The 25898-nt window shown below is 37.1% G+C and overlaps 1 protein-coding gene across 1 annotated transcript; it reads left to right on the top strand.

Annotated features, from left to right (window-relative positions):
- Positions 1 to 5331: 5331 nt before the first annotated feature.
- On the top strand, positions 5332 to 24649 carry LOC120780655 (leucyl-cystinyl aminopeptidase-like). The gene is made up of 6 exons (XM_040112917.1): positions 5332 to 5379; positions 7883 to 8063; positions 8136 to 8278; positions 8330 to 8480; positions 8637 to 8663; positions 24504 to 24649. Exons 2-6 carry the CDS (start codon positions 7935 to 7937, stop codon positions 24570 to 24572), a joined length of 519 nt encoding a protein of 172 aa, XP_039968851.1. The 5' UTR covers positions 5332 to 5379; positions 7883 to 7934; the 3' UTR covers positions 24573 to 24649.
- The last annotated feature ends 1249 nt before the right edge of the window (positions 24650 to 25898 follow it).

Below are 25898 nucleotides of genomic sequence, written 5' to 3'. Positions count from 1 at the left end.
AAAATAAAAATATTTGAATACCCTTTGCTGGGTTACTTCTCATACAAATTTCAGAAATATGTTCAATTTATGATTTGTAGCTTTTGCCATTGTCGCGAAAAGACGCTAATAGGCAAAGGCATGTTCAGGGAGATATAATGTCGTCTGCTTTCATGAATGAATCGAATTTGCTTATTGAAAGTGCGTTTGCGTTCGTGAATGAAAATGTTGTTGTTGTGTAATTTACTATAAATTTTGACGTTGGCATTTGGCTGCCATATAGATTTGTGTTGCTATTTAAGACGATTGTTGTTTTTGCAGAACAATATTTGTAGTTTTTTTACATGTGTACGCAGATAAGTATGTATGTGGTGTATGCATTTTTGTGTGGGAATGTCATGCGCACATATGCATATATAGAGCAGCGCGGGCATATTATATTACTGATAAATGATAATATCGTGATTTGAAATTGATTCGTACTTACATACATACATATCTGCAGGATACATGCGTATGAAAGTTTTATATGATAGAAGGTGTGATTTATATATATTATTGTTGTAATATATTAAGCTTTTTACGATATTGTGGTAATATATCATATATATGGACATGTATATGAAATTATATTATATTATCAAAGATAAGAAATATTTAAAAAGTAGCTCGTTTACCCATTAACTACAAATATTGCTTGGAGAATTGCATAATTTAATAATAATGTTATCAATTTTGCATGTATTACAAAAATTCGCAAAATGATTTTCATATCAATTGATATGATAGAATGTGAACGTATAAAAATATAAGCCAAAAGGCCAACATACGTCTGTAATAGCAAATTAGTCAAAAGAATATATTTTGTAACTTATTACATGTTTCTAACTTCTATTTATACTAACTAGTATGTTTACTTATTACTAGTTGATAGTTTGTTTAAATATAGATTCTATTATTTGTTTAGGTTTGTTTACATATATATTGTTTGCTTAGATACATTTGCTTTGTCTTAAGATAAGGTTGTTGTGGTATTCAAACTCAATGTTGTTTTGATATTTGTTTGTTTAGGATTGTTTGTTGTAGTGATAGTGTATTTCAATTGTTCCAACTCAAGGTTGTTTTGATGTTTGTTACTACTATAAGGAATACATTCCTTAACTCTCATCACTGTTAAAATTTTTCCTTTGCATGTATATTTTGATGTTTTAATGTATGTACTTGTGCCAAAAATATAATTTGTATACTCTTGCAGCCTGTAGCCACAGAGTTAGTAGCTTTGTTCACCTAAAACATATCGAAATAGATACATATAGGGTTATATTTATATACTTTATATAAATGATCAGGATGATGAGAAAAATTGTATTCCGGGTGACTGTATGTCTGTATGTCAGTCCGTGCGAGCTGTAACTTAAGTAAAAATTGAGATATCTTAATGAAACTTGGTATATACCACGCCCACAAAACGCCATTAACCGAAAACTTATTAAGGGCCATAACTAAGCACTTAATTAAGTTATAAATATCAAATTTGGCACAGGGGATCACAATAGCATGCAACATAAGTATGTGGGCAAAAAATTTTGAAAAACTAGGCGGGGCCTCGCCCCCTAATTAGTTTAATATACATATGTCCTAAACAATTAAGGCTTTATTAACCAATGTTTCTCAGCGCAAATACTCTAAGGACTCCTACAAACAGTGTGGAAATTGAAAAGACTCCACCCTCTTTCCACGTAACTGAATAGTTCAGAGTCAATAAATTTTACCACCGAGATGGTATGAGAGGGCCTTATGGGAGTCGGTGTGAAAATTGAACGATAGGTGTTGCACCGCCCACTTTTTAAAATCACATATCTCGGAACTCGACAAACCGATTTCGACAAAATTTGGTATGTAGCATTCCTTTAATATTCCTATGTTACGTTATGAAAATACAATAACCACGCCAACTTCCACTTTTAAAATTCCACTTGATTCTTTTGCTTTTCAGTTCACAAATCAAGAAGTAATTAAATAGCGGGATAAAATTTGGAGAAATAATTCCTTGAAATGATGCCACCTTATAACCAAAAATTTTCCAACAAAAACTGTTCAAGTTCTTTGGTACCGATTATGTGCACTAGCAATTAATGGATAAAATTGGGTCCATCAAAACTTCTTCTTCTTTACTGGCGTGGAAACCACTTACGCGGTTAACAACAGCGCACCTGTCATTTCGTGAATTGGAGATACCAAGTGAAGCCAGGTCCTCCTCCACCTGGTCATTCCAACGGAGTCGAAGTCTTTCTCTTTCTCTGCTTCTCCCGGCGGGTACTGCGTCGAATACTTTCAGAGCTGGAGGTTTTTCGTCCATTCGGACGACATGACCTAACCAGCGTAGATGCTGTCTTTTAATTCGCTGAACTATGTCAATGTCGTCGTATATCTCGTACAGCTCATCATTCCATCGAATGCGATATTCGCCGTGGCCAACGCGGAAAGGACCATAAATCTTTCGCATTTGGAAAAATTCCACAATTATATATTTAGGTATAAAATCGATTTTCTTGTACATACACATTTAGCAATCGATTTCCAGTTGTTTCAAATCATTAACATCAAATATTTAAGTTAATTAACCTTCTTCATTTTACTGAAGTTGACATAAAGCCATAACGGCAGTGCATTTGGAAGAATTCGACAATCTTATATTCAGGTATAAAGTCGATTTTCTTTTATATACACATTTAGCAGTCGATATTGAGTTGCTTCAAATCATTAATTTACAATATTTAAGTTAACTATCCTTCTTCATCTTGAAGTTGACATAAGGCCATAACGGCAGTGCATTTGGAAGAATTCGACAATCTTATATTCAGGTATAAAGTCGATTTTCTTGTATATACACATTAAGCAGTCGATATTGAGTTGCTTCAAATCATTAACTTCACATATTTAAGTTAATTAACTTTCTTCATCTTACTGAAGTTGACATAAAGCCATAATGGCAGTTCATTTGAAAAAATTCCACAATTATGTATTTCTTTTCTCTGAATCATAGAGCAGGACGGGAATAATGAGTGACTTATAAAGTTTGGTTTTTGTTCGTCAAGAAAGGACTAGATCTTTCAATTGATCCTAGTTCCTAAATAGACGAAATTATCTACAACTTCGAAGTTATGGCTGTCAACAGTGACGTGGGTGCCAAGGGTGTGTTCCCTCCATAATTTTAGTATGCTCTGACCATCGGTTACTAGGTCACTTTTGGGGGTTCTACAAGAGTGTGCTCCGGTTTTGAAACCTTCTGTTGCGAGTAGACAGTCTGTTTTCTCTCCAAAAACCAATGGTTTCGGTTGCAGCTGTACGTAAGGTGTTTGAAATGCCGTCCCACAGATCCCTTATACCGAGTTGTTGACGAGTGCTCTCAGAGAGCAGGAGTGCAAGTCGAGTAGAAAATCGTTCGGCTGTCTGTTGAGAGTGTAGCTTCTCGACGTCGAACCTTTCTTGTGTTTGTTGACGTGCGTTTTTTGCTGCACAGAGGCAGGTACGAATCTTGGCTGCAACAAGATAGTGGTCCGAGTCGATGTTTGGACCTTGGAGCGTACGCTTGTCTAGAACACTGAAACTGTCTTCCTTTTATCATAACATGATCGATCTGGCTGGTGGCTTTTCGATCCGGAGACAGCCAGGTAGCTTGATGCATTTTCTTGTGCTGGCATCTAGTACTACAGATAACCATATTTTGGGCCCTGACGAAGTCGATCAGCCTCAACCCATTTAGGAATGTTTCCTCGTGGAGGCTGAATTTATCGACTGTTGTGCCAAAGATACCTTTTTTGCCCACCCTGGCGTTAGAGTCGCCAAGCACGATTTTGACATCGTGGCGGGGCAGCTCTCATAGGTGTGCTCCAAGCGCTCATAGAAGCCATCTTTAGTCACATCGTCCTTCTCTTCTGTCGGGGCGTGAGCGCCAATCAGCGATGTGTTGAAGAACCTCGCTTTGATGCTGATTGTGGCTAGACGTTCATTCACCGGAGTGAATGATAGTACTCGGTAACGGAGTCTCTCTCCTACCACAAATCCCACACCAAACTTGCGCTCCTTTATATGGCCACTGTAGTAAATGCCACAAGGACCTACTTGTTTCAGTCCTTGTCCCGTCCTTCGCAATTATTGGACAGCAGTGATGTCAGCCTTTATTTGCACGAAGACATCAACCATCTGGACAGCGGCATCTTTCCAATTAAGGGACCGGACATTCCAGGTGCATGTCCTCAAATCGCAGTCCTTATTTTATTATCCATGGTCCTCATAAAGGGGGGGTTTCTCATGCGAGGCTGGTTGTTATTTTTCATTGAGTGTGGTGTTTACGTGGCGGGTCCCAAACCAAGCGCACAACCCTAAGTAGGGGACATTTCGCCTTCTCACTTTAGCTCGCCTTCAAACGGAAGTTCTCAGGCTACCCAGAGGATACTTGGTCAAAGCCTGGAAGTCGTGAGCTGCTTGAGCCAGTCAAACTATAGCTTGAGTAAAAAGTGAGATACTCTAATGAGGCTTTGTATATAAATCGAAGCGGAGGTTTGTGCGGTAAAAAAGCTTTAAAAGTAGGCTTTAGAGATTTAAATATGTGATTCAAAGTGAAAGAATAAGTAAATAGGTCGATTAGTTTGTTTTAAATTATCACTTGTTATTACAAATGATATATCAGAGCTTTATGCTTCAGTTGGTAAAATAATGTTAGAGTTTTGAACAGTTTTACATTTTACATATTAGTAGCATTAATACAGTTTCCCATTGACGTCGACAAAATTAGAAATAATCTTAATTTGGCGACAGCGACAACTGCAAGCTTGCTGCCGTGAAGGTGTACTGTTGACTGATTAACTTTATCCTTACAGTTATACAAATCAAACGTCAATGAAGTTATCAAAATAAAACTTTGCAAAAATAGTGACCTTAAGCTATTTAATCTTACCCCCAAAAAAATTTTTCAAATGCTATCATAATTTTTCAAGAACCCAGAAACTAAGTATGTATATTTTTCACAGAACATATCTTCGAAGTCTAGTAATGAAATTCGGGAACAATATTTTTGTGATGACAACATGCCCTTTTAACAAAATTATGTAAAATCGAGGAAATGCTTCCTAATATAAATATTACCGTTCTTCCGTTTGAGTTTATACCGCATCTATCGGTCAATCACAGAGCAAATATTTCTGGTAGCGATATGTATATTGAATATACGATACTTTAATGCCAAAACTATGCGATATCGATCACAATGAAATTGGGATTTTCAATCATTTGGTTGATGTTTTCTGATGAATTAGCTTTGATTGAGTTTACATGATACAATATTATATTACATATATTGACTAAACTGCGGGTACAAAACGTTTTCCTACAAGCCAGGTAGAGATGGTAGGGTAAAACTTATGTATGTGATGATAGTGATGGGTATAGAAAAGTAGTGAGAGATCTCACCGATGCTTAAATAGACTTCCACACATGTCAAATGAAATAGGAGTGTGCGCTTAAAACAGGGCTGAAGGATCTTCATTATACATATCCTCTGAAATATATCAAGAATGTGCTTGCCAAGGACGCATTGTTTGTCACATCACTAATGCCAAAAATTATGTAACAAAAATACCAATGCCATTATTTTTATTGACCTTTAGCCGAGCGTCGTGAAGTTGTATGTTTCGAACCGCCAAAAAATTGTATGACCATCATAGTGTCCAGTATTCTGTACTCGGTCTACTCCATCCAGTCAAATTATTCCTGGTACTATCTTTGCCAGTTTGTTGCGGAACGGCCCTGAAAGTGCAAGTGTTTATTTAGCAAATGGTAAAGCAGACGACTTCTCAATTTACACAAATGATTACTCAACTCATGACATCAATTAATCAATGTAAGTAAGACTTAAAATTACCATATGGATTGCCAACGACCTATTCAAAAACAGGGTTGAAGTCGAACACTACGTAAAAGCTAAAAACATCAATATTTTACTTGTAGCAGAAGCTCATTTCAACGATCTTCAAAAGCAAATGGTAAAGCAGATGACTTCTCAATTTATCTGCACAATCTATCGTAGGACATGTCTGAGCAAATAATAAACGAATTTTGTAATAAATTCATTGCTGGTAGTGACTATAATGCTAAAAACACGTGGTGGGGTTCGCCGATCACAAATACCAAAGGTAGAGTACTTTTGAATTGCATTTTGAACAAATGTTTGATGTGTCATTTAACTGGTCAACCAACTTACAGGCCATCTGGCCTAATGAAAATTTAAGACGTTCTTGATTTTGCTATTTCGAAAGGTGTTAATTCAAAGTACAAACGCTTCAGCACCTGTTCGGAACTCCTACGCCGGTACTTGCAATAAATAAGTCCACCAGAGTACTTCGCACATTGGCAAACATTTTATATTATCTCAAATGGCTAGAAGAAAATGTGGACCCCAACATGACAATTTCCTCTCAGGCATAGATCGATTATGCTACGGAAGTCTTGACCATAAGTATACACAATGCTGCCCAAATAAAATACGAAAGAAGCTAGAACCACACAGAGCGGTCACAATGACGAAACTCAATCGATCCACGAAGGAGCTGAAGCATGTATATCGAAAGTATTTGAAAGGATATTTTTACGTATGATTTTGCCGGTGTTAGAAGACAAACAGCTTATTCCGAATCATCGGTTTGATTTGAGAAAATTTCATGGCTCATTTGAACAATGTAATACGGTAGAATATTTTATAACTGATGCTATGGAAAATAATAAATAGTGCTCTGCTGCGTTCCTCGATGTCCGCTAAGCATTTGACAAAGAGTGGCATCTAGGCCTATTATTAAAATTAAAGGAAAAACTACCAATGCATTATTATTTGCTGCTAAAGTATTACTTGCACAATCGGACATTCTTTGTTGGATGCCGTGATGCTGATTTAGAATTGAGACCTGTTCTACCTGGCGTATCCCAAAGCAGTGTGCTCTACATTATTCATACAGCAAACCTTACAGTGGTGAACTCTGACTCCACAATGACGGCAACTTATGCTGATGATACTGCCCTGCTGGCATCAATTGGCAACCCTAATACTGCTTCCAGAAAACTGCAGATGCAGCTGAATGCTTTAGAACCGTGGATTACCAAATGGAACATTGGTACCAATACCGAAAAGTCCGTAGAAGTAGTATGTACCCTCAATCACAAAAATTTCCCTCAAGTGGCTTTATATTAGTTGTTACCAACAAACAAAAGTTTACAATTGATAAGAGGCGCACTTGGAAAGATCACGTAAGAATAAAAAGAGATTAAAGTTGGTGCAGCTATACTGGCTCCTTAGGCCAAGGTTCCGTCTCAGTGTGATGAATAAGTAGCCAATTTATAAGATAATACTTAGGCCGATCTGGACGGACGGCATTCAAATTTGGGGTAGAGCAGCAAATTCAAATTTAAAAGTAATTCAAACTTTTCAGTTCTGGGCACCATAGTGAGGGCACCTTTCTATGTGTACAATGTACACAATGTGCAGGAAACAATCGAAGAATTTAGCAGACGTTACCTCTTCCATTTGGAGAATCATGAAAATATATTCGGCGATTCAACTACTGGACAATAGTTTAAAACGTAGAATATTGAAAAGATACCACTCGCTAGACCTCTCCATGCCATTCATCTTTAAAATTTATTTTATTTATTTCTTTTTTTAATTATTTAATGTTGTACTATCATAATTCATTATGACACTTGTAATACTTTCACGATTTCGCTAAACTTCTTCAATGTTCAGTTACATTTTTCCTTACTTCTTTAAATCTTATTTTTTATTTCGATACAAACCTTTATATTTATATACATATATATAACATATATACTGAATTCTACAATGCAATTCCAGATTTTTCGGGCATAAGGAATACGTTATTGATATATTTGAGAAATCTCTTCCAATGTCAACGTATAGCTTGGGATTTATGATAACGCAAGAAAATACATTTATCAATTGTAAACGAGAACTAAATGATACAATGCCAAGCATATATTTAAGGACTTATAGCGATGTACCAGATATGAAACAGGTTTTCCATTTACACTAACACAGATAATTTTGCTAAAGATTTTTTAAAATTATTTTTTATTGAACTCTTCAGATCTGCGAAAACATATGCAAGATTTATAAAAGTATCGCGGTATATTTCAATATTTCGCTACCCGTGGAAAATTTGTATATAGTAACTTTACCCGAAGTGTCAACAGTACGGCCGCTAAGCAGTTGGGGAATATTAATTTTAAGGTAATGTGAAAGTAAATCAAAAATAGTTTTACATTTACATATTTTTGATAGTGAGAATGACCTGATGCAAATTGGGAATTTTACCTTGATTCAGGAGTTAGTTTACCAATGGGTTGGAGTTTGGAAAACACCTTATTGGTGGAGCGAAATACAAATTAACAAAGCCATTGTAAACTTTGTTGCAGTTGATATCGCATTAGAGGTAAGTATCATCAATAACATCATCAATACTTATCGTTCTATACAGAATAGATTAACACATTCATTTAGTGGTTGAGCTTAGTTTTTTTTTATTTTTAACCAACATTATTCATGGTAAATATTAATTATTACTAAAATACAAACATAATAATTTCAGTGTTCCCTTGCAAGTTCCTTAATAATGGTAAGCTTTCCATTTATTTTGTTATTTCTTCCTCCGAACAATAAATTTTAATTTCATTTAAAATATGTAATAGAGTAAAGTTTGTATTGTTATCTAAATATGCAATTAATAAACTTAGTCCTTTGGTAATTAGTTATAAATTTATACATTTACTTAATACGGTCATTTCGATATCATCTTAAAAGACCATGTGGTCGCACATGTGCTCATATATAATTATGTGTGTAAATTTGTCCACCCAACCGGACAATTCGCATCAGCACATCCACTACAAACCGGGTATGGGCCAGAAAGCCACTATACTTGGAGATGCCGTAAACCCAGAAAGATATTTTGCTGGGAGTTTGGTGAAGTGGATAACTAAGCACAGGCGCGGTGGATCCACAGAACTCAGCACCGATTATTTATCGGAGGCGTGGAGCGGCGGTGACGCTACTGCGACACGAATTGAATGTTCCATGAGGCTGGAAGTAGCGCATGAAGTGGGTAATGCGTCGATCCTCTGACCTGCTCCATGTTAAACCGCTAGTGTGCCATAGCGCACTTCTCATATGACGTCACTACAAAGTGGAAGACACGATTCTAGATATATATGGGCTCTTGAAAAGTTTTCGAGCCAAATTTTGTTCAGCGATGAGGCACATTTTTGGGTCAATGGGTATGTAAATAAGCAAAATTGCCGCATTTGGGACGAAGAGAACCCTTAAGAGATTCAAGAGCATCCAGAAAGAAGAATGGTTAGGTATTTCTGTGTTTTTTCTTTAAAAAAGGAGGGAATCTCAAAATGGATTACCCTTTATATCTGATCTATGTAGTTGTGCCTAAAAAATATAATAAAATCTACTCAATATATCTGATATACCTATTAAACGATTTTCAAACTTACTATTATCATACTTATTTCTTCTGGTTGAAATTTAGCACATCAAATCAATATATTAAATTTATAATTTTCGGTTGAGTTTATGACAGATACATATATCTCTCGGTTTTTCGAAATAAATATAGTTCCTTATTTCATCTTGCACGGTTTTCAGATGACATGGAACGTATCCCCCATTTTACTATAGGAATCGCCTTTTTTACACGGTTTTTGTTACACGGATTTCTGAGGAACGTATCTACCGTGTAAAAAAAGAGTTGGGTGTATATGTATATACATGTAAGTATATACTACTTTTATTAATAAGGTTTGTTAGAAATTATATGAAGTGTGTGGGAGTAGGGGTAGCATCGACCCGATTTTTTCTATTTATGCTGATACATGCCACATACTAATAAAATGTTCCCTGGGTTTCATAAATTACGTCACATACAATCACCAACCATATGTAACGGAATCAGCCCCATGGGAGCTCAGGGAAGTATTGACTTGACTTAACTCATTTTTGATACAAAGAGATACTATTATCGGAAAAAGATTCTTTCTGAATTTAAATTATATATCTCACACATTGACCCATATTTTCGGTCACATTTCAATTATAGATACTGGGGTCAACATATTTGGTACCTAGGGGCTTAAGCAATTTTGGTTGGATTTGCAAAGGTTTACCCCGTTATATTTATTGGTTGTTGATTTAAGTAATGGAAAGTAAAAAAATCAAATGGAATTTAAAGTTATGCAATATGAGAAGTAGGTGGTTGTAGTCCGATTTCGCCCATTTTCGGACTGTGACATAAGGAAGGTGAGAAAAATGCACTAAATTTAGTCGAAATTGGTCGGGCGGGTCCGGAGATTTGGGATTTCACCTAAGAGTGGCCGCTGCCACTCCCCTCGTCCAATTTTTTCTCCCGACTCCAATGAATCCCTCTCATAGCATCTTGGTTGTATAATATTGTGCCTCTGCAAAATTAGTTATTGATTTATCGCACTTTTTGTGGTTTTTATACAGTAGTGTTATAAGGGGATTGGAAGGGGTTAACTTCCGATTTCATCCATTTTTACAGTGTCGATAGGGCTACTAAAGAGATTTGTCGTGAGTAAACTTGGGTATTGTAGCTTAAGTTATTTAGGAGATATTTACAGTAATCAATTATCCGTGGCACTAGATTCCAACATAAAAAAATTCACCAACCATTTCATGTTGTGATAAACGGAAGACACGTCTCAAGTCTTTTAGAAGTATGGAAAATGCAAAATAACAGCTGGTATGATGAGGAGCAGCGTTTAAAAAACTGCGGCAAGTTTCAGTTCATATGATTTTGCTTCTGCTACTGCTTCTGAAAAAATCAGAAGTCGCAGTCGAAGCATAGACAAAAATCAAACAGCTACGAAAATCAGAAATCAGCAAAAGTCACCGTTATTCCTTTTTCTGCTTTCTGCTTTGCTGTAGCTTTCGATCGTATACATAAGTTGCCGCAGCAGCTATCGACAATTTTCGACAGTCGTCGGCTGTCACAGTAGCGAAAAGTAATGCATTCGACTTTTTGCTACTTTTGGTTTTTGTCACTGTTGCTTTCGATCAGCAGCGTAAGTCGAAAAAAGCAAGAAGCGTCCGACTCGTGGAAGTCACCAGCAGTCGCCGTCTTGTTCTTTTTTCTCTTTTGCTTTTACTTGCAATTAGAACGCTGCTAGACTCACACGTGTTCAGCTATGGCGCCAAGTGCAGCGTGGAAATATTTTGAAAATAAAGCAGCCGAGGGTTTAGCAATATGCAATATATGTAAAAGTTCACCTAAAAACAATAGACTGTCGAATTAAAAAACGCATTTAATAAAGCAGCACAAAGTTGACTTAAATTTAACTCTTGAAAACATTGAATCGTCATCAACTTCCTCGATTAAAACAGTACGAAAAAAACAATTAAAATTGAAGTCAATAAAAAACAACTGTTAAGATCTTACATTGGATTGGTAACGGAATACAGTATTCCTTTTAATGTGTTAAATTCTCCAAACATGAGGAATATTGTCGATCCAATTTGTGATGAGCAATAAATGGATGGACAAATAATGAAATTAAAAGCATTAAACTGCAAAAATACTTAGAAAGTAGTGGCAACTAATATAAGGAATCACATAGCAAATGAACTGAAGAACAAATTATTATCTTTAAAAATAGACAGTGCAACCCGATTGTCCAGAAATATATTTGGAATAAGTGCACAATACATAAACGCTGTTGAAATAAAATCAATTATTTTGGGAATGATTGATTTGAAAGGTGCAGGATCAAGTGGAGCCAAAAATCTTGCCACCGAAGTAGTAAAAGTGCTTAGTAAATATAATATTAATTTAAATCAAATTGTATCCATAACTTCTGATAACGGTGCGAATATGCTAAAAACAACAAATATTTTATCATTTGTTTCCGAACAAAATAATGAAACGGACAACGAAGAGTGCACCAACGATGACTGTATACAAGAAATCGAGCTTATGCAAACAGTGCCCTATATATTAATAGGCAATATTCAAGTTTGTCGTTGTGCTGCACATACAGCACAGCTGGTTGCTCTTGATGTGATGAAATCATTGGATATAACGAAGTACTTACTCAATTGCAGAAATATGACAAAATACATAAGAAAAACATCAAATGGATATCGTGAAACATTTGAATTAAAAAAATTGAAAATGCCACAACCAGATTGTCCAACCAGATGGGGATCTACTTACACAATGTTAAACAACTTGTTGGAAGCTAAAGATATTTTAAGTAAAATTGAATCTATTAAAAATAAATCGGATGAAGAGAGTTTTGATCTACATTCCTCGTTTTGGGATTTTATTGAGGCATATTGCAATGTTATCAGTCCCTTGCAAAAAGCCATAAAAAAATTTCAAGAGGAACATTATAGTAACTTTTACTCTCAATGGCTCAAGCTTAAAATATCTACTGAAAAATTAGTAAAGGATACAAATCAGAATTTAACGAAAACTATTGGAAATGAAATTTTAAATTCTATTGAAAAACGAACAAAAATATTGTTGAATAACAAATTTATAGTTTCTTGCTTGTTTTTGGATCCACGTTTTCAACATACATATATTATCGCCGCAACAAAAAAATGACGCAATAAATCATTTAAAATCTATTTGGGATAGACTTAGTAGTCTTCACCCTACTGGCAATATGTGCTCAACTCCGAATTTCAGCTCTAATGAAATGCAGAACTATTTTTTTGATGAGGAAGACGAATTGCTAGAAGCGTACTTATTTCAAGACGTTAAATCAGAAGTCAACAGTACAATCAATTTATATTAAAAAGTTTAAAACCTGAAACTTTCTTATCAAAGGATTGACATAGACGTTTTGTCTTATTGGAAAGGAAAACAGTATACCGACCAGGAATTATACGCAATTAGTAATTTGTTATGCCGTACCGCTAACTCAGGTAAATTAAAATGGCCTAATTAATTAAAGTTTTCTCCTTTATTTATTATTTTTATAACAGGTGGCGATTGAACGAGTTTTCTCTACTTTTAAACTGGTGCTTACCGACTCTCGCAATCGATTAAGCCACGATGTTCTTGAGAACATATTGCTAGTAAATTAAATCCTAGCTTTCTGGACATGGCCATTGATACGTTGTCGTAGCTAATCAAAAATGGTCGCAACGGGCGACTTCCACGAATCGGACGCTTCTTGCTTTTTTCGACTTACGCTGCTGATCGAAAGCAACAGCGACAAAAATCAAAAGTAGCAAAAAGTCGAATGCATTACTTTTCGCGACTGTGACTGCCGACGACTGTCGCAAATTGTCGATCGCTGCTGCGGCAACTTATGTATACGATCGAAAGCTACAGTAAAGCAGAAAGCAGAAAAGCGATTAACGGTGACTTATGCTGATTTCTGATTTTCGTAGCTGTTTGATTTTTGCGCCAGTCAAAGCATGCGACTTCTGATTTTTTCAGAAGCAGAAGCAAAAGCACTTGCATACTTTCTGATATCGCTCGCAGTTGAAGTAGTGAATAGCAACAATATTGCGACTTCTGCTAATTCGACTGCAGTTTTTTAAACACTGATGAGGAGTGCCGTGTCGCAGCGGAGAGAAAACCGACAGCTTACCTCGAAACATTACAAGGACCACAACACGTGCGGGATGGGATAGATACCGAGAGTTGAATAAAGGAGACACATTTATAGATAGAAAAAGAGAGAGGCCGAAATGCTTGAATATGACAAGCTTTCTACGAAAAGATGCGGTCACTACCAAAAGGTTTCTAGACCTAACTTTTGTAGAACCCCCAGAGGTGATCTAGTGACTGATGCCCAGAGCATACTAAAACTATTAGGGCACACTTCTTCAGACAGGAGAATGACACTGAAAGTATTATGTTGTCAAATATCTCCCTTCCGCTTTTTCCACTTTTTTGCACTTTATTCAGTGCTCTATAAAAATTGTTACATCTTGGCAACTTCATAATACCCCCCTCGTAGAAGCCCCCCTCCTTATTTGCGAGAACTCGGACAGCCACTTTCCAGAAGCGTCTTTTGAGTTCAACTGTACACCAACAAGGGCGTTTGCCGTGGAGAGGAACAGGTGGTAATCACTTGGCGCTATGTCCCGGCTATATGGTGGATACGATTAAACCTCCCATCCGAGCTCCCGTAGCTTCTGACGAGTCATCAACAAAGTGTGTAGTCTGGCGTTGTTCTAGTGGAACACTATACCCTTCCTGTTGGCCAATTCTAGACGCTTCTGGTCGATCACCTGCTTCAAACGGTCCAGTTGTTTGCAGTAGATGGTAGAATTAAGTGTCTGGTCATATGGGAGCAGCTCATAGTGGATGATTCCCCTCCAATCCCTCCAAACACACAGCGAAACCTTCCTGACCGTCAATTTCGGCTTGGTCACTGTTTGGACGATTCACCGGCGTTCGATCACGACTGTTTTTGCTTGATATTGTCGTATGTGATCTATTTTCGTCGTCAGTCACCATCCGCTTCAAAAATGGGTCGAGTTCGTTCTGTTTCAGCAACATATGGCAGGCGTTGATTTGGTCCAGAAGGTTTTTTTGTGTCAAATCATGCGGCATCCAAACATCAAGCATTTTTGTGTATCCAGCCATCTTCAGATGGTTTAGAATGGTTCCGTGACTTACTCCCATTTTCTGGGCGATATCACGAGATGCCACATGCCGGTCTAACTCGATGTCTTCCATGTCTTGATCGGTACTAGTCGTCACAGGTTTTCCGCCGGCTGGCTTATCCATGTTATCGTTTTCACCCGCTCTGAATCATCGAGAGCAATTCTCCGCAGTTCGAAGTTATAGAGTATCATCCCCCAAAACACCATTAATCTCACGGACCTATTCTGTAGCGGATTTGCCTTTAACGAAGGAAGACTTTAAAATAGCGCGAATTTCGGCGTTAGTGAACTCTATGTTTACATGTCTATAATTGTTGAACGCGATATCCAAACTAATCATGCATAGCGTCGTTTTGTAGGTTATTACAAGACCTTCCAAAAATGTGTAGTATTGCCAGATACGAGCTCTGTAGCGCTTTATACATAGTCGCGAAATTCAAAAGAAAAAAGGCGGAATAATTGAAAACCTTGTATAACGCCAGGAGAAGGCGAACCCGATTCCCCAATCGATGACGATGGAGCAGACGTTCTACTACCACCATAAAGAATTTCGAATAGCTATTACTCGCCTGAAGATCAACAAGGAGGCTATTAGCCACCACCCATTCGCTTAATGCCTCGCCTCGACTGTGGCTTTGGTATTCAGACGTATGCCGGGATACCTTACTAAACCACATCGAAGACGAGGCATTCGCATCCGGCCCTAGGATAAATGGGCTACTACTCGCAAGTGGTAATAGCTTATCCATGTAGCCCAGATAGGGCTCTAAGGGCCCGCTAGAGGTGAAGGACCCACCTCCTTAAATACCATCTTAATCACTTCCTTAGAGGAAGTTGCAGGCTCCACATGCTTCGGCGTCAGCGGTGTAATAGCTTCCAGCACAGGTGCTGGAGGCTCAGGCATCAGTGCCGACGGAGCCACCAACCCACTTAGTTCCCCCGTTATCTTCTTGGCAGCCGCAACATGACTCACTGTCCCACCCTCTACCACAACCGCTCTCCGCGAATTATCCCGCTTTTTCTCGCCCTCTAGCTGCTTTTGACAGCACGATAAGGAATTGTTATAACTTCGACGTCGTACATAATTTCGTCAACCTTGGAACCGGTATCAACACCAACAATAATGTCAGCCTCGAAATTCAACGCAGAATATCTCTTGAAAACAGATGCTACTTATGACTGAGTAGGCAATTGAGAAGAAACAAAAACCAAACTTTGTGGCATGATGAAAGGCTGTGATATTGGTGGTGTATTAATATTTCCTAGCATGAAGTTCCGCGCAAATGTGTGATGAATACCAAGATCCAAGTTTTGCTAGGTCCGTAGGTTCGGTTAATCTTTATTGAGGTCTCGTTGACTGCGTATAACGTAACAATTGTTGGACGTAGATAATTGAAATTTATTTGTTTGGAAGAATGTTATAAGCGGCACTTGGGTCTATAAGGTATTTTACTTTTGATAACTGGTCCTTGAAGAAAAGTTAATTTTTTCCGCGCTGGGGTGATTGACGTCAGCACCGCTAAACTTCTAGTCACCCATGGGTGTTAGTATTTTGTCCGGCGTTGTGCTGACAACGCCAACATTCGTTTGGGTTGCGTGAAGTAGACCTTCGCTCACTCGAATAAATATGCGGTCGAGGAAATCTGCGACTAGTGCGTCAACAACTACATTCCCATGTATACACGTTATGAAATTTCCGTTGCATTTCTTGAATCGTATTTGTTAGTTGAGGTATCGTTGCTTATGGAGTCTGAGCTCATGCATTGGAAGCATGATTCGATGATAAGCAAATTTTACGATAGGTAATAATTGCGCCTGCAATTATAATTTGAACATATCTCATACCTTCACGTGCAATTACAGATGCTCTACTAAGCGTTGGATTCGCATGACTTTAAGAGTTTTTTCCGAGAATCATTGAATTAAATTATTGACTCGTCTCATTGAATTAAATTATTGACTCGGACGTTGATTACCTAGTACCATTTCCTCCAATAATTGTTGAATTTTGCATAGAGAGCTTTCACCACGATATTTCATTAGTTAAATCTTAAGGAAGTCATGCATGCCAATGCAAGAGTTAGTAATAAGTTAGGATCGTTAGAGGATCCAAGGTAGCCATTACACGTTATGCGAGGAATCTGAATACCTGCGTGTGCTTCTGGTGCACTATACGCAGATGCAGTGCAAATTGAAGACATTGATGGTCTGGAACCGGGATCGTATTATTTAGTAGTTGTTGTTAAAATGGTACAATATCCGGCTTATGTAAATTTCCAAGCAGTACTTCGCTGGCCTCTATGCACGCGTCTTCGTCTGACGCGAACCTTTACCCGCTCTTTCAGAACGTATGACAGTATGATCTTGATTTTCAAGTTGGATGTCATTAGTTCTTCAACTACCTCTGAATTGCGTAAATGCTTCTGGGCCTACAGGAACTCTATTGCTTTCTATAGCTCGAAATCCTTTTTCCATCTTGTGTAAGCGCGATGGTTGAAAATAAAAAAATATTAAACATTTTATCCTCTGACACAAATTTCGTGGAGATGCGGTATTAGTAGTTTGCTAATAATTGACAGACTGATCTTATATTTTTTGCTTATGATTTAAGCTGCAACATGTGAATTCAGTTCCGCCCTTCCGTAGTGACAACGTAGTAATATTGCCAATCCTCCGTTTTTGTACATGGTTTTGCACACATTTCAGTTAAAATTTTTCATATTGTAAAGTATCAAAACTAAAATCCAATTATTAAAAATGATCTACCTAATTATAGATAATTGTATTCAATGTAATTTTGAGCTAGTTTAAGAATATTTCAAATATAGTTTATTTTTTAAATACTACAAAATAGCGAAATTTACAACTCTGCTTCAAATGAGAAGAACAACAACTACGCTGTCACTACGGAAGCGCTGCACGGAATTCACTAGTTGCAGCTTAAACATTCTTACCTTCGTCAAGTTTTCAGAGAAATTACATCTAAATTACATAAATTGGAAACTTCAGAAGTAGGGTACTTACGTAATTACGTGCAGTATAAATCAATAATTATGAAATATTATTGTAATTAATGTTGAGTGGTGCTGTCCACATATACATTATCACCTGTGATATTAGTACATCTCCATGCATATTTTCCTTTAAGTAGAGAGTTGAAATGAAAGAAGTCTTCCTGTTTCATTTACAATAAATTTATTATTTGTGGCAACAATATGATTAGCCCAGTAGTGAATATGTTGAATATTGCTTCTTTTTCTTTTCCATTTGCGCCTGGACGGAATCGCACTATTGATACCCACTACAAGAAACTTGTAGTCTATCACTTTCAAGTTGGGGTGTTTTTTCAAAATTTGATAAAAAATCCAGCGATATACGAATTATGATTCTGTCCATGGCAAGAGCCACTGTACAAATTGACGTGTTTTATTGTTTCCGACAAACACATCAGACATTTTTATAAGCACGAACTAATATCATTTGCTTAATTCTATATTAGGGTGGGTCGATTCCGAACTTTTTTCGATTCGGGATTTCTAATAGTGCGGAAAAGTTGCCTTAGTACTTCCTGATTTCAATGCAACTTTTTGTTTTGAGATCGGATTACATCTTCAACCCCAACTCCGGCCTTGAAATTTCGGAAATTCGTCTAAAATCGTGAAATAGTCTACCTAGCGTCTGAAATACGCATCTCATGGCAAAATGTATAAAACAAAAGTTATTTGTCACGTCATTTGCTACCGAAATGGTGTATGTGATCATGGCCGTAGAACGAACCGTTCCCGAGATACGAGCGAAAATGCGGCGCGCCACAGCGCAAGGTGAAAATCGGCTAGCGACCACACTTCTTGACGTTGATTTCGCCGAGTGCTATCACTCACATTCATTCACCTACGCCAAAGGACACGTTCGGATAGGTCTCCACATAAATATTTTTTCATCGAGTTCCTTCACTCTTGTCGGCGATTTCGCCGAGTTTTTTTCTCCTTGCACTTGTCCAAAGAAAAGAAAAGTTCCTATCAATGAACAAACATTTCTCTTGGACCAGAGAACCAGAAGAATTGGTCGCATTGGAAGTGTTGATCTACCTGAAACAAAAAAGATTACAAAGAAACATGAGCGTAAAGAAAAGCTTTCAAAACGTCATTCAACATCAACACTTACCAGAAAAGTATCAGCTAGAACACGTGACCATTCAGATCAGCCAGACTCTCATACAGACGACAACAATGTAGGTGCGTCGCACATGGATTCTTCCAAAAACGATGCTGATGATGAATTTTCTCTTCCATCCTCTAAAACCAAATAAAACACACTAGTATTAGAACACACTGACAAACGCCAGATTAGTTGGGCAAAAAAAAGTGTTGGAGTTAAGCTCCAAAACACCGAAAGTATTGACTCTGTATATGGGCTGTATTTTGATGGCCGCAAAGACAATACACTTCCACAAGTCAGCGGAGGTGAAAAGTACTACCGCGACATTATCAAAGAGGAACATATTTCTTTTATAGCGGAACCTGGATGTCATTACTTTGGCCACGTCACCTCTCCTTCCGGGTCAGCTGAGGATGAGACGCAAGCTATATGGCAACATTTACAAGACAATTCAGTTGATGTGGAACATCTAGAAGTTGTCGGTGCTGATGGCACCGACACAAACACAGGTTGGAAAGGTGGAATCATTCGGAAACTAGAAGAAAGAATAGGTAGGCCATTACAGTGGGTTGTTTGTCTTCTACATTTCAACGAACTTCCATTTCGTGCTCTTTTCGAACACATAGATGGTGTCTCAAAGAGTCCAAATACATTCTCTGGCGACATAGGTAAACTGCTCCCTGATTGTGAGAAGTTGCCTGTTGTCAAATTTGAAAGTTTTCCATCCTGTCAATTACCTTCTGAGGTTATTGATCCGACCCAATCAAGCTTATCTCTATAAAATATCAGAAGCTGTTATTTCCGGTCAATGTTCCTCAGATTTAGCGTCGATGCATCCAGGTAACATGTGCAAATCTCGCTGGCTCACCTGTGCAAATAGAAATCTGAGATTATACATTTCTACTGACAAACCAACAAAGGAAATAAAGATTTTGGTCAAATACATACTTACAGTTTACTCACCTTTGTGGTTCTCAATAAGATTCAACAGTTCAATCAAAGATGGCTCGCGCCATCTCTATGCTGCAATTCAAAGGATGAGGTACTTACCTGCTAAACTGCGCAAGGTTGTCGATTCATCCATTCAACAGATTGCTTCCTTTGCTCTTCCAGAAAACATTCTCTTAGTATGATGACTGACGATCGGATAGAAGTCAGAAAGTTGGCCCTTGATCGTCTTCTGGCAGCCAGAGAAGCAGAGTCTGACACTGTAAATGGAAGGGTTAGATGTAATAAAGTGCCAAAGCTGAATTTCAAAGCTAATAATTATTACGATATGATTAACTGGAAGACTATTACCTTGACTGTTCCACCAGTTCTTTGTTCAGTTTCTAACGCAGAACTCATAAAAGGGCTGTCGGGAGACACTGCAGAAGTATGGAAATTTAGTGAATTCCCCTCTCACACCGTGGCCGTCGAGAGAACCGTCAAACTGGTGACAGAGGCATCTTCTAAAGTTATTGGCCCCCAATCTCGTGATCGTTTTATACGCTCTACACTCAAATCTAGGCAACAAGTGCCAAAGTTTAGTACAAAATCTGATTTTATCAATAAATTTGACACAGATTCATACTAAAACAAGCCTGGCATATGGTTGGTTGGTTGGGTTGGGCTTGGGAGGAACCCGAAGAGCAGCCACCTCCACGCGGTGGGTTCTGGGTGACCAATACAGGTTAGCTGTGAGCTGCAACAATTTTCACCTTGCGCTGTGGCGCGCCGCCTTTTCGCTCGTATCTCGGGAACGGGTCGTCCCACGGCCATGATCACATATACCATTTTCGGTAGCAAATGACGTGACAAATAACTTTTGTTTTATACATTTTGCCATGAGATGCGTACTTCAGACGCTAGGTAGACTATTTCACGATTTTAGACGAATTTCCGAAATTACAAGGCCGGAGTTGGGGTTGAAGATGTAATCCGATCTCAAAACAAAAAGTTGCATTGGAATCAGGAAGTACTAAGGCAACTTTTCCGCACTATTAGAAATCCCGAATCAAAAAAAGTCCGGAATCGACCCGCCGTATTCTATATATAGCAATTTGCCTTTTTTATTTCTCCATCATATACAGTAAAATTTAAAGTCCACAGTGAGCGCTTATACTATAATAAAAATCATTGAAGAATGTAAAAATTGGGTTGGTAAGCATTGAGAAGATCCAAAGTTCCACATATCATATATTGCAAAGTCAACCTGGAGCTTTCTAAATATATATTTACTTTACAACCAAAAATTGTAAAAGTAAAACCAAAACTGTTTAAGCCTCTAGGCACCGAATATGTCAACCCCAGTATTTATAGTTGACTTTTGGCCTAAAATATCGGCCAATGTGTGAGATATACTATTGAAATTCAGACAGAATCCTTTTTTGGCAATAGTTATTCTGTGTGTCAAAAATGAGTTCAAGGAAACAAAAAAAGTCCGGGGGCCACATCTGGGCTGTAGGGCGGCTGCGTAAGCGTTGGGATGCCGGCCTTGATTAGGTAGCTGGCTTCGAAGTCTTGTCGGATGCGATTGACTCTTCGTTTGAGGTTTTCCCCGTAAAACTTGGCGTTGACGGTTTGTCCAGAAGGAACAAATCCATGATGGATGTCAAAAAAGATAATGAGGGGCGTTTTTGTTTTGGATTTACTCATTCCTCCCTTTTTTGGGCGAGAAGGCCTGTTGCCACCAAAACACAGCACTAAACATCTGGGTAAGCCTGCTTGATCATATCAAACGTCTCTGTCGCAGATTACCGAGGTTCACACGGAATTTAATCGCGTACCTTTGCTCTAACGAACGCTGCATTTTCGGCTTGCACTACTCACAGAAACACGTCGCGCGAAAATGTTTGTTTTGACTCTCCAGGTTCTCGAAAACAACTGACCAGCCGCTCGGTCGTTAGCTAGGAACGCCCTTTACCGAATGCATAAGGTGTTCGCACGCCCCGAAGTACAGTCACGGTGGAAGAAAATCAGTTCTTTTACTTTCCGGACAAACCCTGTATGCTCGGCAATATACGTTGCTATTCCAGACGTTAATTTGTTGGCCATTTGAGGTTGTTGTGGTATTCAAACTCAAGGTTGTTTTGATACTTGTTTGTTTAGGATTGTTTGTTGTAGTGATAGTGCATTTCAATTGTTCCAACTCAAGGTTGTTTTGAGGTATTTTACTATTATAAGGAATACGTTCCTGGGGGTATTCTACTCTAGAATTGTGAAAAATTCGATTTTTTCATATATTCAAAGTTTAGACCCTTATCCTCCAAAGGATTTTTAAAAATTTAAATTATTTTAAGAGCTACAGTTACTTTAGTGACGCAGTACCTAGCCCGGTTCGGCCGTATCGAAATTTTTAAACGCGTTTTTCTCGAAACTACTTTTTTCCACACGGTACCGGCATTATCTAAAGTTCTATATAACCGATTTACTTAAAATTTTGTGTGAACCTTCTTTATATAATTCTTTGTCGTTCCTACCAGCACCGTGTCAATGTTTTTGTTTTATATAATGTAAAAAATTCAGGAATTAAAAAAAAGGGTAAAAAATGATCTTTATTTTCAGGCAGTCGCCATTTTTCAAAAAAAAACAATTCGTCTTCCCTGAAATAGGGACTATAGCAGCATCCTTACTGATTAAGAATCTCTTTTGATTTTTTTTTTTTCAGATCACCTGGAGAGTCAGGATCAATGTCACCAGGATGCGCCATTTTTTTTTTACACCTGTCTCTCCCCCCCTCTAATTATTTTATTTTTTTTATTTTTAATATTTTTTTTGTAAATTTTTTTTTCTGGATTCTTAAGATATCAATAAAAACACCATAAAAAATAGATAGTAAAAATATATATTAAAAAATTACCTGAAATTCATGCTTCTAGAGTGGAATACCCGCTTAACTAACGCAAGCGCACTTTCGATAGGCAAACTTGCTTCATTCATAAAAACAAACACCATTACATCTCCCCGAGCATGAATTTGCCGACAAGCGTCTTTTCTCGACGATGGCAAAAGGTAAAAATCATAAATTGAACAATATCTGATATTTGTATGAGAAGGAAAAAGTGACAACCCTGCAAATATAAGTATTCAAATATATTAGAATAAAATTGACAACATAGCTTTTTTGCAGATATTGAAGTCAAGAAATGTGTCTAAGAAAATATTCAATATTTCTCTGATTTATTTGCACAGTGAATCCCGGTTAAGTAGTACTCCGCTTAAATGAAAATCATCCCTCTTAACTGCATATTACTTGTGGCATCTCACGTTTGATTTTTGAAATACATAGAAATTATTGTTTTAGGTACCACTAGCTTAAGTATCCGCACTCGCTTATGTGCCATATTATATTGTTATTTTTAACAAACCACAAAAATCTGTATCTTTGATTGTGGCACATAACCGGAATTGACTGTATTTGTCAAGGAATGTAAAAAATATTGTTACGCAGCCTGCAAAAATCTGCGTCGATATGTAAGCAAGCTCATACAGAAACATACATATGTACATATGTATTTACGCTGGTTTGTTGGAGAAGCTGTTACAGCGGCAAGGGAAGCAGTGGCAATTGGCGACCGTTCGTTTGTGTTTTCGGCACAGCTCGGATTTTCTACCAACAACACAATGGTGTGAAGCTTTGTCGTCGCGTCAGTCTTTCGACACATTGACTCCTTGACAAAATCTGAGCTTCGGCCATTAGTTGTCCGGGACAACGGAGATTTCGCATGAAACAATATGTGTACATATTTACATACATAGTTGTGTGTGGAAAAATTTACTAACATTATGCGAATGGTTCTTTTTGATTACATGTTCACATAAATATATACATATATACATATGTGAATATGTGCGACCGCTTGGCCTTTAAACTTTTAAAGGCCTGCAAATAAATATGTACATACTTACATATACATATATCTTGTAAAACCTACATTGTAGCCCTAACAGACGACAGCGTTAATTTGCATTAGCGGGCTTAATTTACATTTACTTGCGCATTTGACCAATGTTAATGCAAATTTGTAATGCACAAGAATTTCGTGTATTTAGCTGAATTTACCAAATTTGAATAGGCAACACGGCATAAAAATTGCCGATTTTTGCTATTTTTTGACAAATGTCGCTTGAAGTCTGCCGACTCCTTTGCGTTTACAGCTTCAGAGGTAAGCAGTTTTATATTTCTACTTAAATTATGTGCAAGTATATTAACAAAAACAAATTTGAATATTTTTAGATGGCAGAAAATAAACAACACACAATTTGCTATCCATTTTTCCAACATTCTTGACTTTCTCGCACACCTTTTTCGCATTACAATCAATTATTGCTTTTAAAAAATACCAAAATTTCTATTAATAATTTTTCTTATTCATTTTTATTTCACTTTTTTTTAAATAAATTAACAAGTTTCACAATCAGCTGTCTAAATGCACAAGTCTGACGTCTGTCACCATTAAATTTCAATGCCCATTAGCGTTGCTTAATGCGTACTAATTTTGCTCGTCTGTCAGGTTATTAATTAAATATTTAGATAACAACATAAACATGACTATTATATATTCCCAAAGATTATAAGGAATTCATTATGAAATAGTTCAATTTGTACGTACAAGTTAGTACCAACAGTTCATATTACAAGAACATATCTTATATTTTACAGTCATACATGTGTAACATGACACTTACGACCCTTATGGTCTGTCATAAGTGGATTGGATATGTAGTTTAGAACGAAATATGAAACATTGTACTTTGCTAATACGGTCCGCCTTAAGTGGTCCCTAAATGTAATTCATAGATTGTAAGATGAATCTTTCCACTTGTAACATATGTCCTATCTCAAACGGATTGTAGATATACTTCCTAGAATGTAAGATTAATATTTGTATCTAGGCTTAAGCAAAATGTTGTATTTAAGAAAACGTAATAAAGTAAACAAGGCAGTGGCCCGTAGTTGCCCACGAAATTCAAAACAAAAATTAATTGGCGATCCTGCCAGGAGAATCGTAAAACTCCTGTTGGACCAAAACATAATAATAAGATTCGGCGGTAACCATTTAAGGGGACAAAAATCCCCGTGTTATCGTTTGAAAATCAATCAAGTATCCTCAACTGAGGAGAAAAGAAAAAAAAAACAAAACGCAAACTCGCGAATTAAAGAAGTAACTAGTGTGATACTCAAAGCGTACGGTAGCAATTAGAAACGGGCTAAGCAATTAACGGCAAAGTAAAAAACGCTAAGTCCAAAAAGAGACACATAAGCAAAAAAATCTCAGCGTCACTTAGAAAAATATTGAAAAAATTTCGAGTGTGTGTTTGTGCCAACTGCCAATCGAACGCGCCACGTCTAAACGGATTACGGGCGAACAACAAGCAAACGTACGCGTTACAACAAACAATTTTTTTAAACAAAAAACTACAACAGCAAATGTAAAGTGATTTCAAAATTTTAAATGAAGAAAAAAAACAGAAAGTGAACATTTGTGAAAATTTCAAAGAAATAAAAGAAAGTGTGTGGATCCATAAGACATCCACATAAAAAACGCTGAAAGCCCCTCACAAAAACAATAGAATAAAAAATGTCTGTAAATAAGAAATTTCGCCAAAAACATCTTATTTCATCTAAACCTTACACACGGCCTCCAACGGCGACCACCGCACAACCAACCGCCAAAATTGTACTCAAAAAGCAACAGAAGCAGCAAAGGCAACAATAACCGCAACAGTAACAATAGCAGCAGTAGCAATAACAACATAAAATTAGTTGTAAGTAAAGCCTATATTTATTAATTTAATGGGAAATAATCCCACTAATATTAAGTATGAAAAATTGTTTCACTATGAGTATTGCAAAACTAATAATCAAGACACTCACAAGTGCCATTATTTAAGAAAAAAGAAATCAAAATAAATTCTTATACATCTATTAAACATATATAAATAAGAAATTTAACCATAGTTTTGTGAGTATTGATATATATGCTGATTCATGAAACTCACAAATATATATAAAAACAACACATACCCGAAAAATAAGGATTATAGAAAAGAGGCG

The sequence above is a fragment of the Bactrocera tryoni genome, unplaced genomic scaffold (assembly GCF_016617805.1).
Source record: "Bactrocera tryoni isolate S06 unplaced genomic scaffold, CSIRO_BtryS06_freeze2 scaffold_25, whole genome shotgun sequence".
Lineage (NCBI taxonomy): Eukaryota > Metazoa > Arthropoda > Insecta > Diptera > Tephritidae > Bactrocera > Bactrocera tryoni.
The sequence above is the reverse complement of the archived record's forward strand: the minus strand, read 5'-3'. Positions and strand labels throughout refer to the sequence as shown.